At 38.1% G+C, this 20,607-nt stretch overlaps 1 protein-coding gene across 1 annotated transcript in view; it reads right to left on the bottom strand.

Annotated features, from left to right (window-relative positions):
* SPAG16 (sperm associated antigen 16) overlaps positions 1-20,607 on the bottom strand; it is a 1,086,909-nt gene that overhangs the window by 1,055,473 nt on the left and 10,829 nt on the right. The window contains exons 2-4 of the mRNA XM_045162106.1: positions 7,531-7,577; positions 6,219-6,314; positions 941-1,059 (exon numbers count right to left, since the gene is read on the bottom strand). Of these exons, the coding sequence (XP_045018041.1) occupies positions 941-1,059; positions 6,219-6,314; positions 7,531-7,577 (262 nt within the window). The remainder of the gene's footprint in view (positions 1-940; positions 1,060-6,218; positions 6,315-7,530; positions 7,578-20,607) is intronic.

The raw sequence follows: 20,607 nt of genomic DNA, 5'->3' as shown, positions 1-20,607 counted from the left end.
ATTTATTATCCAATTATTTAATAATATTTTGTTAAAGAATGCTAAGGAGTCCAAAAATATGCCTGATAACATTATCACTATAGCAAAGGAATAAAGACAGTATGCCTGCTGATTTTCATAACAATAAGTTATTAAAATTTTCAGTTACAACAAGAAAGCCTTGTGTAGATATCATCTGACAATGTAATTTCACTTACTTATAAATAAAGGGACATTTATAGAAAAACAATCAGTTGTGTGAGTAGAGAAAAGCAGGGCATTACATTCTAAGTAAAACAAGCAAAGTAGTACTGTTAACAGGATGTGTCTTATGTAGGAGATAATACTAGTAATTATGTAAAGTGAAAGTGAAAGTGAAGTCGCTCAGTCGTGTCCGACTCTTTGCGACCCCATGGACTGAAGCCTACCAGGCTCCTCCGTCCATTGGATTCTCCCGAGAAGAGTACTGGAGCGGGTTGCCATTTCCTTCTCCAATGCATTAAAGTGAAAAGTGAAAGTGAAGTCGCTCAGTCATGTCCTACTCTTTGCGATCCCATGGACTGCAGCCTACCAGGCTCCTACGCCCAGTGGGTTTTCCAGGCAAGAGTACTGGAGTGGGGTGCCATTGCCTTCTCTGAGTTATGTAAAAGATATTTTTAAATATTTCATTAAGTAGCCCTGGATTATATAACTCCAAGAGATGTTCCATTTTCTTGATTCTTGAGAATAACTTAAATTTGAGTATTTAGAAAAGATATTTAATTTAAAACCTTTTTGAAATTGATATCCTGATTGTGTATGTGTTTGTGCTGTGGTTTCAGTGGCAGTGATGGAAAAAGTTTCTATCCAGCTCTTTCATTTTACATAAGCTGAGTCACTCAGTCTTTTGAGATGATTAAAAGTATACATGTTAAATAATGTTAGTATTTCTAGAAAACTATTTATCTACTTAATTATTTACCATTCAGATTGAAAGCAATCAAGAGTTCTGGTCATTCCCATTTTGATCAGGAAATTACAAAGAAAGTCTTCTATTGCTTCAGGTACTGTATGCTTTGGAGAAAAGACTGTTTTCTGCTCCTAAAATTTAAAAGTGAAATTATTTATTTAAAAATTATCAAAGCTTTAATTGTACATTAATTAAATGTACAATTTACATTTAATTGTACATTAAATGTATATTGGCCTTACATTCATTCATTCATTCACTTTTTAAACAATTTTGTTGAATATTACGTCCAGGAACTATTTTAATCACTAGAGACAAAGCAGTGATGAAAACAGACAAGACTAAGTCCTTATAACTAATAATCAAGTAAATGTGGACAGAAAATGAGTAACTAAATTAAAAATATACAGTATCACCGATGATACTGGGGGTAAAAGCAGAGGGTTGAAGTGAGGGAAAGCCAAGTATGGAGCAGATATGTGTGTGGAGCTGGTCTGCTATGTATGTAGCATGATGAAGAACGATTACATTGAGAAAGTGACATGTGAACATATATCTAGAGAAGAGGTGGAGTCATGTTCCAGATATAGCATCAGAAAGCACAAAGGCAGACAAGACTGTGATTAGACTGTCCAAAAAACAATAAGGGGGTCAGCTTGCCCTAACAATAGTATATAACACACTCAAAAAAAGAAAAAAATAGTATGGATTGTTTAATTCTTTTACTTATTAATCATTATAAAAAGGATGTGGTTTTGGTGCCTTGATTTTTAGAAACACTATGGAGGAAATTATGCACCCTTGTACTCCTATTTCATAATGGAAATATATAAGTCTATCAACTAGATCAGAGGTAAGTTAACTTTTCCCATAAATAAAGTTTACTAGAACCCCACCATGTCCACATGTTTACATATTTGATAGTGTTTCTGAATAAATATACAGGAAAATATCTTAGAATAAAGTTATTTGAGAACTATTGATAAATATGTTAAACAGTATAGTAGTTTGTTCAGTTAATTAACCTCCCACAAACACTATTTCAAAGAAATGTCTCATATTCTTAGAGGAGGAGGTAGAGAGATGATGTCAGGAAATTTAACAATTACACGATTTAGGAACCTGTCGATTTAGGAATGACATTAGGAACCTAATGTCATCTTTAAAGATCAAAATTATAATTTGATCAAAATTATATTATGATAGAATTATGAGGGAAAAAAGGACCTTTGAGACTGCACCTCCAATATTAGCAAAACCAAAAACTAAAACAGCTAAAGAATTACCTCCCACAAATGGCAATCATATGCTAATAAGAAGGCTCATGCTGTAGGGGGGGAAACCCAGCTTGAATGTAAGTAGACTTTTTTTCAAAAAATTACATACAAATATTTCTAAAGAATATATGTGTGTATGTGTGTGTCTATTCTTATTTCTCCTTACATGTACACTTAGAAAAAAGACTTCAGTTTCAAGAAACAATTGACAGTATAACCAAACCACATATTCATTATAGATTAATAACATTTCCTATCTTCTTAATTTTTTCATTAATCACTCTAAATATAATAAAACACATTACTTTGCCAACAAAGGTCCATCTAGTCAAGCCTATGGATTTTCCAGTGGTCATGTATGAATGTGAGAGTTGGACTGTGAAGAAAGCTGAGCACCGAAGAATTGATGCTTTTGAACTGTGGTGTTGGAGAAGACTCTTGAGAGTCCCTTGGACTGCAAGGAGATCCAACCAATCCATTCTAAAGGCGATCAGTCCAGTACTTTGGCCACCTCATGCAAAGAGTTGACTCATTGGAAAAGACTCTGATGCTGGGAGGGATTGGGGTAGGAGGAGAAGGGGATGACAGAGGATGAGATGGCTGGATGGCATCACTGACTCGATGGACATGAGTTTGAGTGAACTCCGGGTGTTGGTGATGGACACAGAGGCCTGGCGTGCTGCAATTCACAGGATCGCAGAGTCGGACACGACTGAGCGACTAAACTGAACTGAACTGATATTTTCAGAGTTTAGAATCATTGTACCTATCAAGGAAACTGATATTGTATAGAACAGAAAGTTCAAAGTTTATGAAATAAAACATGTATCAATTCTCAAATATATATATATATATTTTATATATAATATATATTACCAAGGTTTAAAGAAAATTATAAGAATTCATTTAAATGTCACTTCTTCAATAAATAATCCTTGTTAGTTTTTAATGGCACCCCACTCCAGTACTCTTGCCTGGAAAATCCCATGGACAGAGGAGCCTGGTGGGCTGCAGTCCATGGGATCGCTAAGAGTCGGACACAACTGAGCGACTTCCCTTTCACTTTTCACTTTCAAGCATTGGAGAAGGAAATGGCAACCCACTCCAGTGTTCTTGCCTGGAGAATCCCAGGGACAGGGAAGCCTGGTGGGCTTCCATCTACGGGGTCGCACAGAGCCGGGCACGACTGAAGCGACTTAGCAGCAGCAGCAGTTTTTTAAAAATAAAGCTATTTACATTACTTCCAAATTTCAACTTTTTAATAACTTCAGATATATTCAACACCCTAGTAGTAATGTTGTTTTGTTTTCAAACTTTAATAAAAATTCTAAAACTCCTCATTGAATTGGGACTACTACTGTCCTCTAACATAGAAGAAAATATATGCTGATCATAAACAGATGTAATAAAATCATAACAAAAGGAAGTTTGTTTCATAAACAATAAATATTCTTAAAACAGAAAGCCCATGGCACAACTCAAAGTTAGTTTTTGAAGACAAAACACTATAAAAACAAAAACCAAATTATAAATATAAAACTGAAGTGCTTATCACAATATAAATCCATATTTAATTTTTAATGCCTAAAGAGAATTTTTGTGAATTTTCTACATAGTAATATTTCTCTAAAGAGCTCAAAAAAACAGATAAAAACTTAAAAGACAGTAAATCAGGTATAAATATGTCATAAATCTAGAAAGTTAACTCCCGCAAAGTTAGGAGTTTGAGTTAGCTTTTGAGAAATTGATGAGAGAATTACTGATATTTAGTTCAGAAGATATGAGCTACTACACTGAATTTATTCCCCAATTGCCCTTCTTGGATTTATCTTTGTATTTACAAACAACTTCTAGCATGATAACAGATACAATTATATTTTGGGTCATAATTTTTTCATTCAATAATTCATTTATCCATTCATTTGTTTAACTGCTATACATTGAGTGCCTACTATGTGTCAATCATTGTGTTAGACATATCTATGCTACCAAGTACTGCTATATATGAGTAGTACACAAAGTATTTTTTTAATGCTCCTCAACTTAATGATGAGGCTTTTCTGATAGCTCAGTTGGTAAAGAATCCACCAGCAATGCAGGAGACCCCTGTTCAATTCCTGGGCTGAGAAGATCTGCTGGAGAAGGGATAGGCTCCCCACTCCAATATTCTCAGCCTTCCCCTGTGGCTCAGCTGGTAAACAATCCACCTGCAATGTGGGAGACCTGCGTTCAATCCCTGGGTAGGGAAGATCCCCTTGAGAAGGGAAAGGCTACCCACTCCAGTATTCTGGCCTAGAGAATTCCATGGACTGTATAGTCCATGGGATCGCAAAGAGTCTGACACAACTGACTTTCACTCACTAACTTACTGATGTAAAAAGCAAGAAGGAAGTTGATGAGCAATACATATCATACAACTGATACGTTATCCACTGCTCATCATTCAAAATTTTTAAATTTACCTATAAATTACTGCATGGAGATATCCAACAGACTAATAAAGTTTGTGTAGCAGACTTCACTTTATGTCTACCTAGAAGGAACTATGGAGAAGGCAATGGCAACCCACTCCAGTACTCTTGCCTGGAAAATCCCGTGGACAGAGGAGTCTGGTAGGCTGCAGTCCATGCGGTCGCTAAGAATCGGGCACAACAGAGCGACTTCACTTTCACTTTTTCACTTTCATGCATTGGAGAAGGAAATGGCAACCCACTGCTGTGTTCTTGCCTGGAGAATCCCAGGGACGGGGGAGCCTGGTGGGCTGCCATCTATGGGGTCGCACAGAGTCGGACACGACTGAAGCGACTTAGCAGCAGCAGCAGCAGCAGTAGAAGGAACTATGGGGCTCCCCTGGTATCTCAGCAGTAAAGACTCTGCCTGCAATGCAGTAGACCCGGGGTGGATCCCTGTGTCAAGAAGTTCCCCTGTAGAAGGAAATGGCCACCCACTCCAGTATTCTTGCCTGGAGAATTCCATGGACAGAGAAGCCTGGCAGGCTGTAGTCCATAGGGTCGCAAGGTTGGACACGACTGAAGTGACTAAGCAGCAGCAGCAAGAGAAGGAACTATATCCATAGGATACATTAGAGAATAGAGTTTACTGTGAGCTAAAGCCCTCCACTTAGAACATAATCAATCCTGGATTCAAGAAATTTTGCTCTTCAGCATTTTTCAATTTTGAATGGACAGATATGTTGGAAAGGAGTTACTGGATTTCTCAACTGAGGAAATCTACAAAATACAGAAGGACTGACACAGGGCAGAATATGCAGTGAAGTCTATCCCATATTATTTTGCACTAAGGAAGCCAAATCAGCACCTAAATAAGAGTATAATAATTTCCTTCACATTTCACATGAAGGTTTCATTTTTGAGAAAAAGCCATCTTCTTAATTAGTACTAACATGACTTTAGTATTAATTAGTATTAGTAGCATTTTACAAATATTTTCCCACCATCATTAAATTACTGTCAATTTTAAATGAATTTTCAATTTTACAATGAAGCCATCATTCTATGTACTGTTAATTGGTGGTATTATAATTAGAAAGCATCTACCATATTCTCTAGTGAAATGAGTTCATAGGCCTCATAAGAAAATAATAATAATAATATATCAAGCATTTCCTGTGATCTAAATACTTCCATTAAAAAAAAAGACACAGATGCTTACAAAGTAGACTGCAGTACATGTATACAATAACAAATTTTGTGCAAGTGTTGAAAATCCTTAAACATCATTGAGCTTAAAGACAGTTCTGAAAGAAAGTGTCATTTGTGGCAAAGTCATGCAAAAGTGACCACCATGTGGAAAATGATGATGCGAGGCAGAGTAAATACCACTATGTACTAAAAGTAAAAGTTTGATGATAAAGAAATAGAAATGAAAAGGACATTAGGTTATAGAGCTGCATCTAGTTAAGTAAAGAACTTATAGCTTAAATGACTTTCAAAACTTCACATAGAAAAGATCACTGTTAAACTGTAGGCTTTGGTTGTATTCAAAATTCTCACCAAAATCTGGGTATCTGTAGCCTGTTCTTGGACCATCTGAACTGCTTTTGCCAGATCTTCTTCACCTTCTGGAATGCTATAATTGTCATCCGGTATCTAAATCACAGAGAAAGATAAGGATAGAAAGAGTTAGAAGAATATAAAATAACATTTCATTTTAGATAATAAATTTTCTTCACAAAACAAATGATCAAAGAAATACACTTTATGTAAGACACTATGTCATTCTGAAGACCTATGAAAAATTAACAACTAACAAGTAGGCAGCCCTCTGATTTCCTTATAAACATCACTCAGTGTTACTTCTAATAACTTGATATTAGCTATGGGCAATTTCTTTTATCTGTACTGGCAAAAATAGTCTAACAACTCTACTGAAAAAAAAAATCTGCTCAAAAAAAGCTAGGCCTTCTAAATGCTACCAATCTCTCCCCATTGCAGATTTTCTCCACCATTGCTTTCCATTTGTTGTTTAGTCACTAAGTCACGTCTGAAATGAAAGTGAATACTTGTTGCATGCTTCTTGTGTTGATCACAGCTTTAAGCCTGTTACATTTATTAATACATTTTGTGTGGTATGTATTAATATTATCTCCACTTTTCCAGTAGTAAAATGTCTCCTGCTTGCCCAGGCTACAACTCACAGGCTTGTTTCCACAGTTTTCTTTACAGCTTCTATCATCTTAGAGTAACACTCTCCTCATAGTCTCAGATGTAATGATATGTTCCATTGGAACAATGAATTAAAGGAAAGGTCTGAGACAGTAACTATTAGATGGAAATATAGCTAAGTTGCAAGGAAGCATAGGCTCTATGCTCCAGGAAGGTAGTAGGAATCTGGGAAACCCTGCCAAGAGCAGAGTGGATGACAGGGAACACCTGCTAGACAGAGATGACAGACTTTAGTATGGATCTATAAGGAAGGTGATGAGAGGCTGACTCTGAAAACAATTAACAGGGAAATCAAGGTATGGGGAGGGAGGTGGAAGGGGGGTTCAGGATTGGGAACACGTGTACACCCGTGGCGGATTCATGTTGATGTATGGCAAAACCAATACAATATTCTAAAGTAATTAGCCTCTAATTAAAATAAATAAATTTAAATTAAAAAAAAAGAGCCAGATGTGTTAACCTAGCTAAATTTTTAAATACAATTTTCAGATCTCATTCTTAACTATGTGATTAGCTATATTCAGGTAAAAACATGGTATTACTGAAGAAAAAAAAATTGTTTAATGAAAAATAAATTGAATATTTCACAGGAATGACAGTAATGAATTTACAGAAAAAATACATAAAATGAACAAATTACCTCTTCATATTCATAATCATCTTCAGATGCTTCAGTTACAGTGACCTCTAAATATACTGTCAAGTTTGAATCTCAAAATACATGGAATAAAATTAGTACATTTAAAAACTGATGTAACCTTAAAATAGTTATTAGATTCAAATATCTTACCAAGTTAGTAAATACATGTAAATTATTTTTTAATTTCTCTTCTTCATACAGCTCATAATTATAGAAGTTTTAAAACAAAATATTTAAATTGTTATCTTAAATTACTATTTGACACAATCCAAACTCATGAAGCATATTGAAAAGCAGAGACATTACTTTGCCAACAAAGGTCCGTCTAGTCAAGGCTATGGTTTTTCCAGTGGTCATGTATGGATACGAGAGTTGGACTGTGAAGAAAGCTGTGTGCCAAAGAATGGATGCTTTTGAACTGTGGTGTTGGAAAAGACTCTTGAGAGTCCCTTGGACTGCAAAGAGATCCAACCAGTCCATTCTAAAGGAGATCAGCCCTGGGTGTTCTTTGAAAGGAATGATGCTAAAGCTGAAACTCCAGTACTTTGGCCACCTCATGCAAAGAGTTGACTCATTGGAAAAGACTCTGATGCTGGGAGAGATTGGAGGCAAGAGGAGAAGGGGACGATAGAGGATGAGATGACTGGATGGCATCACTGACTCAATGGACGTGAGTTTGAGTGAACTCCAGGAGATGGTGATGGACAGGGAGGCCTGGCATGCTGCGAGTCATGGGGTCACAAAGAGTCGGATACGACTAAGTGACTGAAATGAACTGAACTGAACTGAAACTCGTGAAAAGCTTTATTTTTAGTCTATGTGAAAATGAAAGTAGTTCAGTCTTGTCCAACTCTTTGTGACCCCATGGACTGCACAGTCCAGGCAAGAATACTGGAGTGGGTAGCCTTTCTCTTCTCCAGGGGATCTTCCCAACCCAGGGATCGAACCCAGGTCTCCTGCATTGCAAGCGGATTCTTTACCAGCTGAGCCACTGTCTAATAATTTCCAACTCTATTCTAAAAAGGCTTCTAAAAATGTACATAGTATCAGAGTATCATAAATTAGAAAGATATAAAAATGATGGACAGGAAACCTATGACAATAAATTTTTCAAACAAATCTCAAACCACACTGAATTTTCCAGTATTTCTGAGTCCTTCACAATGACTTTTTATTTGGATTAAACAAAGCACTTCCCTGGTAGGTCAGCTGGTAAAGAATCCACCTGTAGTCTGGAGACCCCAGTTCCATTCCTGGTTCAGGAAGATCCACTGGAGAAGGGATAGGATACCCACTCCAATATTCTTGGGCCTCCCTGGTGGCTCAGCCGGTAAAGAATCCACCTGCAATGTGGGAGACCTAGGTTCAATCCCTGGGTAGGGAAGATTCCCCTGGAGAAGGGAAAGGCTACCCACTCCAGTATTCTGGCCTGGAGGAATATATGGACTATACAGTCCATGGGGTCACCAAGAGTTGGACAGGACTGAGCAACTTTCAAAACAAGCACACTAAAATTAAATATAAGTAAAAAACAGATTTTAATGTTTTCATCAATAAAAGTTATAGCTCACTCTCTTTCTTATGTATTTCAATTTTAAAATTAATAAATCATATTCTCAGAAAAGGCAGCCTAATTTTTAAGCAAATATAAATTATATAATAATAAGAGCAGTTCATAAAATATCAATATATATCAGCATTAAAATATCAATGGAAATGATTCTAATAAAAATTTTTTTTTAAGAATTTCTGTAAGAGCTTCAAAAATTAAGTTACTCTAATTACAAATGAAAACTTCAAGATAGCATTTAATTTTAGAAGAAATCAAAGTATGTGCCAGTAACACTTGTTTTGTTGATTGGTTAGTAGGTTTACATTTTTTTCACATTTACAGACTTTATTATGCCAAGTTTAAAAGGTATAAACACTTCAATACATAGCAATGCTTATGAAAATCAAACATGAGTTTACCCTAGTTTTCATTTTGCTGCTGATTATCAGAAATTTAACTGTCATTCCATCCTCCAAGAGTAACCTGACAGTCTGAATAACAACTTCTGTTGTTTGTAATGAGAACTGATAACACACACATGGTATTTAATAGGAGCCAGGCACTTTCCTAAGGGTTTTACATGTATTAAATCATTTCATCCTCATCCCACCAATAAGGATGAACTATTATTATCTCTGTTTTACAGATCATGACTCAGATGCACAAAGTCACACAGTCAGGACCTAACAGAGTTGGGAAACAGCCCCACAAGTTTGGTTTTCACTATGCTATCCTATATCTCTTGTTAACAAGGGTTAGCATATGGAAATCATTTAGAATGGTACCTGGCTTGTAATAAAAACAAGCGTCTGTTTTTCCTTCCCTTGTTCTGGAAAGATATGAGTACCTGTGGAGAAGTCTCCTAAATCTCCCATGATCTTCTGTTAAGATGAATGAATACATAAAAGGCATTCTGAATCTTCCTCCTTTTCTAGATTTATATTTTCCTGACACATTTTCACTTAATGATATAAAATTTCCTGAAGTTCAGCTACAGGAAGTTGGCCTCTTTTCTTATGGAAAAATATGACCCTTTCTGAGAAACAATGATTATAAGTTGATTTTGGGAGCTCAAAATGGATTTAAGACCTAAATGTGAGGCTGGACACTATAAAACTCCTAGAGGAAAACAGGCAGAACACCCTCTGACATAAATCACAATATCTTTTTCGATCTATCTCAAGAATAATGGAAATAAAAACAAAAATTAACAAATGGGAACTTTCAAAAGTTTTTGCACACCAGAGGAAATAATAAAATGAAGACAACCCACAGATTGGGAGAAAATATGTGCAAATGATGTGACCAATAAAAGATTAGTCTCCAAAATTTACAAACAGCTTATGATGCTTAACAGCATCAAAACAAACAGGCCACTCAAAAACTGGGCAGAAGACCTGTCCTCCAAAGAGAACAAAAGTAGGCACATGAAAAGATGTTCAACATCACTAGTTATTGCTGTTCACTCAGTAGTGTCTGACTCTCTGCAACCCCATAGGCTGCAGCATGCCAGGCCCCCCTGTCCTTGAACATCTCCCAGAGTTTCCTCAAACTCATATTCATTGAGCCAGCGATGTCATCCAACCATCTCACCCTTTGCCATCCCCCTCTCTTCCTGCCTTCAATCTTCCCCAGCATCACGGTCTCTTCCAATGAGTCAGCTCTTCAAATCAGGTGGCCAAAGTACTGGAGCTTCAGCTTCAGCATCAATCCTTCCAATGAATAGTCAGGGTTGATTTCCCTTAGGATTTACTAGTTTGATCTCCTTGCAGTCCAAGGGACTCTCAAGAGTGTTCTCCATCACCACAGTTTGAAGGCATCATTTTTTCGGCACTCAGCCTTTTTTACTGTCCAGCTCTCACATTCGTACATGACTACTAGAAAAACCACAGCAATGAATACAGACCTTTGCAGGCAAAGTAATGTCTCTGCTTTTTAATATGCTGTCTAGGTTTGTCATTGCTTTTCTTCCAAGGAGCAAGCATCTTTTAATTTCATGCAGCCACTGTCCACTGATTTTGGAGCCCAAGAAAATAAAGTCTGTCACTGTTTCCATTGTTTCCCCATTTTTGCCATGATGTTATTAGAGAAATGTAAATCAAAACTATAATTAGATGTCACCTCAAATTGGTCAGAATGGCTATAATCAAAAAAATCAACAAACAACAAATGTTGGAGAATGTGTTGAGATATGGGAATACTCCTTTACTGTTTGTGGGAATGTAAATTGGTACAGTCACTATAGAGAACAGTATGGAGGTTCCTTAAAAAACTAAAAATAGAGCTATCATAAAACCCTACAATCCCACTCCTAGGAATATATCCAAAGAAAAACATGATCCAAAAGGATATGGCACCTCAATGTTCATTGCATCACTGTTTACAACAGCCAAGACATGGAAGCAATATACATGTCCCTTGACAAAGGAATGGATAAAGAAAATGTGGTACAAATATACAGTGGAATATTAGTCAGCCATTAAAAAGTATGAAACAAGGCCATTTACAGCAACATGGATGGACCTAGAAAGTGTCATACAGAGTGAAGTAAATCAGACAGAGAAGAAGAAATATCGAATTTCTCAAATGAACTTACAAAACAGAAAGAGACAGGCTTAGAAAACAGAGTTACTGGGGTAAGGGATAGTTATGGAGTTTGGGAAGGTCATGTACACACTGCTATATTCAAAATGGATAACCAACAAGGACCCATTATATAGCACATGTAACTCTGCTCATCGTTTGTGCCGGCCTGCAAGGTTTGGGAGAGAATGGACACATGTATATATATGGCTGAGTCCCTTCACTGTTCACCCAAAACTACTACAACATTGTTAATCATCTATACCCCAATACAAAACAAAAAGATTTAAGTTGGGGAAAACAAAGAGGCTGAATTTGTAGGCAGTCATTTGTTTCCAGAAATTAATGCTACCCTTCATCACTAGGGCTTCTTGGGTGGCTCAGTATCTAAAATCTGCCTGCAATGTAGGAGATCTTGGTTCAATCCCTGGGTCAGAAAGATCCCCTAGAGAAGGAAATGGCAACCCACTCCAGTATTCTTGCCTGGGAAATCCCACGGACGGAGGAGCCTAACAGACTACAGTCCATGTTGCAAAAGGGTTGCACACAACTTAGCACCTAAACAACATCCTTCATCACTGCCCATTCCATAATAAAGTTCACAAAAAATTAAATATTCTAAAATGATCTGGATAAACTTTATAATTTAAACCAAATGCTGGCAAGATTATTGTGAGGAAGAAATGTCAAAGCAAAGCTTCTTTAACATGGCTATGTAGAGAAAAATGTAATTTGTCCTCAAAGCTTTGGAAATACTAAACAATACCTGTAACTACTACCGAAGAAAAATATTCTAGGGATGCTGCTGCTGCTAAGTCGCTTCACTCGTGTCTGACTCTGTGCAACCCCATAGACAGCAGCTCACCAGGCTTCCCCATCCCTGGGATTCTCCAGGCAAGAACACTGGAGTGGGTTGCCATTTCCTTCTCCAATGCATGAAAGTGAAAAGTGAAAGTGAAGTCACTCAGTCGTGTCTGACTCTTAGCAACCCCATGGACTGCAGCCCACTAGGCTCCTCCGTCCATGGGATTTCCCAGGCAAGAGTACTGGAGTGGGTTGCCATTGCCTTGTTAGATTCTAGGGATGAGATATAATACTCAGTTCAGTTCAGTCGCGCAGTCATGTCGGACTTTTTGTGTTCCCATGAATCACAGCACACCAGGCCTCCCTGTCCATCACCAACTCCCAGAGTTTACCAAAACTCATGTCCATTGGGTCGGTGATGCCATCCAGCCATCTCATCCTCTGTCGTCCCTTTCTCCTCCTGCCCCCAATCCCTCCCAGCATCAGGGTCTTTTCCAATGAGTCAACTCTTCACATGAGGTGGCCAAACCATTGGAGTCTCAGCTTCAGCATCAGTCCTTCCAATGAACACCCAGGACTGATCTCCTTTAGGATGAACTGGTTGGATCTCCTTGCAGTCCAAGGAACTCTCAAGAGTCTTCTCCAACATCGCAGTCAAAAGCATCAATTCTTTGGTGCTCAGCTTTCTTCACAGTCCAACTCTCACAGCCATACATGACCACTGGAAAAACCATAGCCTTGACTAGATGGACCTTTGTTGGCAAAGTAATGTCTCTGCTTTTCAATATGCTATCTAGGTTGGTCATAACTTTCCTTCCAAGGAGTAAGCGTCTTTTAATTTCATGGCTGCAGTCACCATCTGCAATGATTCTGGAGCCCAGAAAAATAAAGTCTGACACTGTTTCCCTATCTGTTTCCCAAGTCATAGGACCAGATGCCATGATCTTAGTTTTCTGAATGATGAGCTTTAAGCCAACTTTTTCACTCTCCTCTTTCACTTTCATCAAGAGGCTTTTTAGTTCCTCTTCACTTTCTGATATAAGGTGGTGTCATCTGCATATTTGAGGTTATTGATATTTCTCCCAGCAATCTTGATTCCAGCTTATAATATCGTATTTCCTCACAATCAAAAAAGAGTAGGAGGAAAAAATACCATTTTAAAATGCTTTAAAAGTATTGTCACATGGAACATACCATATGTACTCTTAAAACCCTGTAAGAGTGAATGGCACAGGAAACAAAGGAAAAATTGGGGGGGGGGGGGGAGAAAAGGAAACTGAGTCAGGAAGAAGAGATCTGGCCAAGACCAAAGACATGAATGACAAAGACAAGTTTCTTGAATACAAATACCATGAATTCTCAACTACATCATACTGTTTCTACAGTGACACAACAGCAATGTACAATTTTTACCAATATTCTCAATAATGAACTCTATAATCTATGTTTTCGAAGCTCTCAAGTGTCATACTATGAAGAGATAAATCAAATCCTTTAAACAGTTCCATCTGAAGACCCTAAAGGAAAGAGAAGTATTAAAGAGATACAGAGCAATAGACTCAAAGATTAAATAAACCAAGGGCAAGTGATTCATGAGACAAAAGGTCAGGAAGAGGACAAGTACCCCAAACAGGAACCAGGATCATCCTTAGTAACCACAATAGAATGTGAACAGAAAAATCTTCCCAGAAGCAAGTCAACTGAAATGTGATATTGCAGTGTTACTGAAGAAGTAAATGTACTCTGGCATGTATGTTTGTATGCATCTGTCTAGCTGGCTAGCTGGCTCGTGACACATGGACAAATTATCCCCAAAGAATTCTGTGGCAGTTTTCAGACATGCATACAGCTACAGGGAGTTAAAAATAAATGAATATGGAAATTAGAAGAGAAAGGGAAACTGCAGAAGATAAAGTACAGTAAGGTCTCTTGTACTTTGATATATATAAGCCACAGGCTTGAGACTAGGTTTCCCAGCAGTCAGGGTCAGACAGAAATGTATTCAGATACCAATTCAGTATCCATCCAAAGAAAATAGATGAATTTCTCAGCAGATGTACAGCAATCTCTGGTTCTGAAGCCTGAGAGAAATCATGCTCTTAAGTTCTCATAAAGAGAACACTTTGGACAGTACAGATATTGATCCCCTCAGTCCTTGGGACAGCCAGAAAGACAGACTGAAGCAAGATCTGATGGAGCAACATGTGAAAAAGATTGGAAAGCACTGCTTTAGAAGCAATATTGCTAGAATAAAAATGCATAATTCATCAAGAATTGCCTGAAAGATAAAACTTTTACTCCAATTCCAGTTTTATTGGGCAACTTTCTCATCTGTAATCTAATCTCTATTCTCCAGGAAATTTCCATAATATTAAGCTGGTCACAATTTTCATACAAAGTTATTTTTCCACTGCTTAAAATCAGTTTCTTATTACAAAGCTGACTCTGAGTCCTTACAAAACTCCCTTCCCATTCATTACCTGCCTAGTTTTCCTTCAAAAAACGTCACTGAACTCTCAATTCCAAAATTCTTTTTTTTTTCTACTCTATTCCCTTCAGATCTGGTCCTGCTTCTCTGCCAGCTTGAGCTTTACCTGACACTTAATAACGTCCTGGTTTTCTAGTCTGATCTTTCCCAGGGTACTATCTGCAGCCACCCCCTTCCTCCCTGGCATGCACGCACAGTCCTCATCACTGCCATCTTCCAGGCCAGGTGCTATGTTCTAGACTCATGGCCTGGTCTCAGACTAAGGATCCTTCTCCATATGTACACTTGCTCTGGAAGAAGCATAGTAGCACTTGTGAGCATGCACACAAGGAATTAGTTCCCTGGTACTTCATTACCATGGGTGAACTAACTGGTAGTTTCTGCACTAACAGAATCTATACCAGATCCTGACCTTGAAGATATTGTCAGAAAACAGGCAAATATATACCCGCACTGAAACTGTCAAGAATCTCTAAATACATCACAGTACTACGGAAGACACAACTGCAAGAGAAGCATTTCAGCTGGCCTAATGGAGCAGAACTTGATGTGACAGTTGGTGCAATGGGGTCACACATAAGGTTCTGCAAATGGACCACAGCCAGAAGGAAATCAACACTTTTTAGATGAGAGCAGCATACAAAGTTCCTCACATACTGGTCCCCTGCACTACTGCATCTGTAGGTAGTGATCACTGCCAGCAACATCAGCTTTATAAAGAATTTTAGTGAAACATATAGCTAATTATATTTTACATGATTTCCCAAAGCTACTGTAGACAGAAACTGCTTTGTAACCTTTGCCATCACTGTAGAATCAATGTACTTGGAGGCAATCTAAAATCTAGAGTGGATTCTCCGTGATCAACATTTTATTTCACCAAATTGAAATAAAAGAAACATACTATAAATACAAAACATTATAGTCATGTTCACTTTCGGGCTTCCCTGGTGGCTCAGAGGTTAAAGCATCTGCCTCTAATGCAGGAACCCTGGGTTTGATCCCTGGGTCAGGAAGATCCCCTGGAGAAGGAAATGGCAACCCACTCCAGTATTCTTGCCTGGAGAATCCCACAGCTGGAGAAGCCTGGTGGGCTACAGTCCACAGGGTCACAAAGAGTCGGACACGACTGAGCAACTTAACTTTCACTTTCTTAGGAAAATTAGTTTAAATAAAGTAAGTTAACTGAAAAATATAGGCCAAAGATGGCAAAAACTGGCACATTTGTTCCCATACTTTCCACTGCAGTTTTGCTTCCTTCAGTCTTTCCTACTAGTGGTAAAGAATCGGCCTGCCAATGCAGAAGACTCAAGAGATGAGGGTTTGATCCCTGGGTCAAAAAGATTCCCTGGAGTAGGAAATGGCAACCCACTCTAGTATTCTTGCCTGGAAAAATTCCATGGACAGAGGAGCCTAGCAGGCTACAGTCCATGGGGTCACAAAGAGTCAGACAAGACTGAGCAACTGAACATGTATCTTTGATAGGGTATTGGTTTAGAGTGATCACCATATTTCAGGATCTGGAATCCTTAATTTGCATTTTTGGAAATAGCTGACTTTGGGCCTGCATCCAGAGTTGATTAACTCTGTCAAAGGACAGGCTTAAACTCAGTCAACCCTCAGAAACTGCTGCTGGGGCCAAAGGAAATTTTTCCAGGGGCCAGCAAACTGATGTCCTAAGTCAAATTTTTAGTATTAAAATGCCTAGAGAGACAAAATAATAATCAAAATCCAGTTAGGGAAGCAGAAAATCAGCACAAAGTCGGTAGGTAACAAAAACAATAGTACTTGGGTGGTTCTACTTCCCTGGAGTTCATGCATTTCATTACCCTTCCTTGAATAAGGCCTTTGTTTGAACAAGGAGAAAAAAAATCAATTAAGCATTAGCTTTCTTAGTATAATTCATTCCAGCCTGCATCTCTCAACTGGAATTAGGCACTCCCAAATGTCTGCAGTAACATGTTAAAAGACAACCATCCCTGGTCACTGCTACACTTGTAAACCTCTTCCAAATAGCATTAATTTTTTATAGAGAATTCATTCATAAATGACTATCAACCTTCATTACAATTACTAGAGACACCCACTAACCAGTTTATAGATCACATAGTTAAAATACAGCCTTATATTTCACAAAACTGCCAGTATCTATGTTAAAAAAGTGTTCATCAGAGAATTCATATATTCCATGACTAGATCTTTAAAATTCTGGAAATAGTTAAGAATTATTATCATGTATGGGGCTTCCCCGATGGCTCACAGGGTAAAGAATCCACCTGTAATGCAAGAGACCTGGGTTCGATTCCTGGGTCAGGAAGATCTCCTGGAGAAGGGAATGGCAACCCACTGAAGTATTCTTGCCTGGAGAATTCCATGGACAGAGGAGTCTGGTGGGCTACAGTCCATGGGGTGTCAAAGAGTCAGACATGACTGAGTAATTAACACACAAACACAGACCCGCACACAACATCATGTATGTTTCATTATTTTATGTTTAAAACATAAAAGCAATGATATGAAGTACTGTGGAAGAGAAACAGGTGGTGCCAATGTAGCTAGACAGTTACAAAGGAGGGTTGTTTCAGCAGTAAAAATACTGTTTCCTGGACACATTCTCTAAACTGGCTAAAAGAATGTGAGACTTCTAATGAAGCCACTCTCCCATGGATCATGACTAGGTTTCTGGTTTGGACCACACTAGCCTATACATGTTCTTTATATCTGAATGTTGAAGAGTACAGAAAAGGGTGATTTCCTGGAGAATTTGAGTCAAGCTCTTTCACAAGCCTTGGTCAATATTAATAGTTCATTGTCTAGTATCCTAGGAGCAACTGTTTAGTCATAAACAAGGAAAGTCCAGGACCAAATTAGTGAATTAGAAGTGATTAAGTATATGTGCAAAGTAGAGAACATCAGATTCCTGATTCATTTGTGCATATTATAATTTTTACTTATCACTGCAACAGCTCAATTAAATTACCTGAAAATTAAAGACTTTAAACCCAAAAAGGTCCCACTTCAGCAACTAACATAATCACCTTTTTTTTTTTTTTTCGGTGCTAGTTACTCAGTTATGTCCAACTCTTTGCGACCCCATGAACTGTAGCCTGCCAGGCTCCTCTGTCCATGGGGTTTTCCAGGCAAGAATACAGGAGTGGGTTGCCATCCTCTTCTCCAGGGGATCTTCCCAAACTGAGGATCAAACTTGAGTCTCCTGCATTGTTGCAAGCATATTCTTTACCACCCGAGCTATCAGGGATACAGGAATAATTGGCATTCAACACTTACCCTCAAACTTCATTTAACTAAGGGTTAAAAGTTCTCATGACTAAAGACTGAATGACATTCAGTCTCGTGACCTGAAGACTGAATCCAGGAAAACTGACTGGTTAAATGTTTAGTAACCTCTTGACTACCCTCTGGTTGAAACCCAAAATAGGCAACCAAAGAGAGATGGAGAAAATGCAGTGACTAGATAATTCACAAAGAGAATAAAATCCTAAAAGCAGCGTGGGATCAAAATGGCAGAGTAGGAATAACTTGAGCTCACCTCCTCCCATGGACACACCAAGACTACAATTACATATAGAACAACTCTCTCTGAGAACAACTTGAAGACTAGCACAACATCACTGCTACATTAAGATATAAAGAAAAAACAACATCAAGACTATAGTAAAGTTGCAGGATATAAAATCAACACACAGAAATCCCTTGCATTCCTATACACTAATAATGAGAAAACAGAAAGAGAAATTAAGGAAACAATTCCATTCACCATTGCAACGGAAAGAATAAAATACTTAGGAATATATCTACCTAAAGAATCTAAAGACCTATATATAGAAAACTATAAAACACTGGTGAAAGAAATCAAAGAGGACACTAACAGATGGAGAAATATACCATGTTCATGGATTGGAAGAATCAATGTAGTGAAATGAGTATACTACCCAAAGCAATCTATAGATTCAATGCAATCCCTATCAAGCTACCAACAGCATTCTTCACAGAGCTAGAACAAATAATTTCACAATTTGTATGGAAAAACAAAAAACCTCGAATAGCCAAAGCGATCTTGAGAAAGAAGAATGGAACTGGAGGAATCAACCTACCTGACTTCAGGCTCTACTACAAAGCCACAGTTATCAAGACAGTATGGTACTGGCACAAAGACAGAAATATAGATCAATGGAACAAAATAGAAAGCCCAGAGATAAATCCACGCACATATGGACACCTTATCTTCGACAAAGGAGGCAAGAATATACAATGGATTAAAGACAATCTCTTTAACAAGTGGTGCTGGGAACTCTGGTCAACCACTTGTAAAAGAATGAAACTAGAACACTTTCTAACACCATACACAAAAATAAACTCAAAATGGATTAAAGATCTAAACGTAAGACCAGAAACTATAAAACTCCTAGAGGAGAACATAGGCAAAACACTCTCTGACATACATCACAGCAGGATCCTCTATGACCCACCTCCCAGAATATTGGAAATAAAAGCAAAAATAAACAAATGGGACCTAATTAACCTTAAAAGCTTCTGCACATCAAAGGAAACTATTAGCAAGGTGAAAAGACAGCCTTCAGAATGGGAGAAGATAATAGCAAATGAAGCAACTGACAAACAACTAATCTCGAGAATATACAAGCAACTCCTACAGCTCAACTCCAGAAAAATAAATGACCCAATCAAAAAATGGGCCAAAGAACTAAATAGACATTTCTCCAAAGAAGACATCCAGATGGCTAACAAACACATGAAAAGATGCTCAACATCACTCATTATCAGAGAAATGCAAATCAAAACCACTATGAGGTACCATTTCACACCAGTCAGAATGGCTGCGATCCAAAAGTCTACAAGTAATAAATGCTGGAGAGGGTGTGGAGAAAAGGGAACCCTCTTACACTGTTGGTGGGAATGCAAACTAGTACAGCCACTATGGAGAACAGTGTGGAGATTCCTTAAAAAACTGGAAATAGACATGCCTTATGATCCAGCAATCCCACTGCTGGGCATACACACTGAGAAAACCAGAAGGGAAAGAGACACGAGTACCCCAATGTTCATCGCAGCACTGTTTATAATAGCCAGGACATGGAAGCAACCTAGATGTCCATCAGCAGATGAATGGATAAGAAAGCTGTGGTACATATACACAATGGAGTATTATTCAGCCATTAAAAAGAATACATTTGAATCAGTTCTAATGAGGTGGATGAAACTGGAGCCTATTATACAGAGTGAAGTAAGCCAGAAAGAAAAACACCAATACAGTATACTAACGCATATATATGGAATTTAGAAAGATGGTAACAATAACCCTGTGTACGAGACAGCAAAAGAGACACTGATGTATAGAACAGTCTTATGGACTCTGTGGGAGAGGGAGAGGGTGGGAAGATTTGGGAGAATGGCATTGAAACATGTAAAATATCATGTATGAAATGAGTTGCCAGTCCAGGTTCGATGCACGATGCTGGATGCTTGGGGCTGGTGCACTGGGACGACCCAGAGGGATGGAATGGGGAGGGAGGAGGGAGGAGGGTTCAGGATGGGGAACACATGTATACCTGTGGCGGATTCATTTTGATATTTGGCAAATCTAATACAGTTATGTAAAGTTTAAAAATAA

Source organism: Bubalus bubalis, chromosome 2 (genome assembly GCF_019923935.1).
Source record: "Bubalus bubalis isolate 160015118507 breed Murrah chromosome 2, NDDB_SH_1, whole genome shotgun sequence".
Lineage (NCBI taxonomy): Eukaryota > Metazoa > Chordata > Mammalia > Artiodactyla > Bovidae > Bubalus > Bubalus bubalis.
Note: the sequence above shows the minus strand (reverse complement) of the source record. Positions and strands in the feature narration are given on the sequence as shown.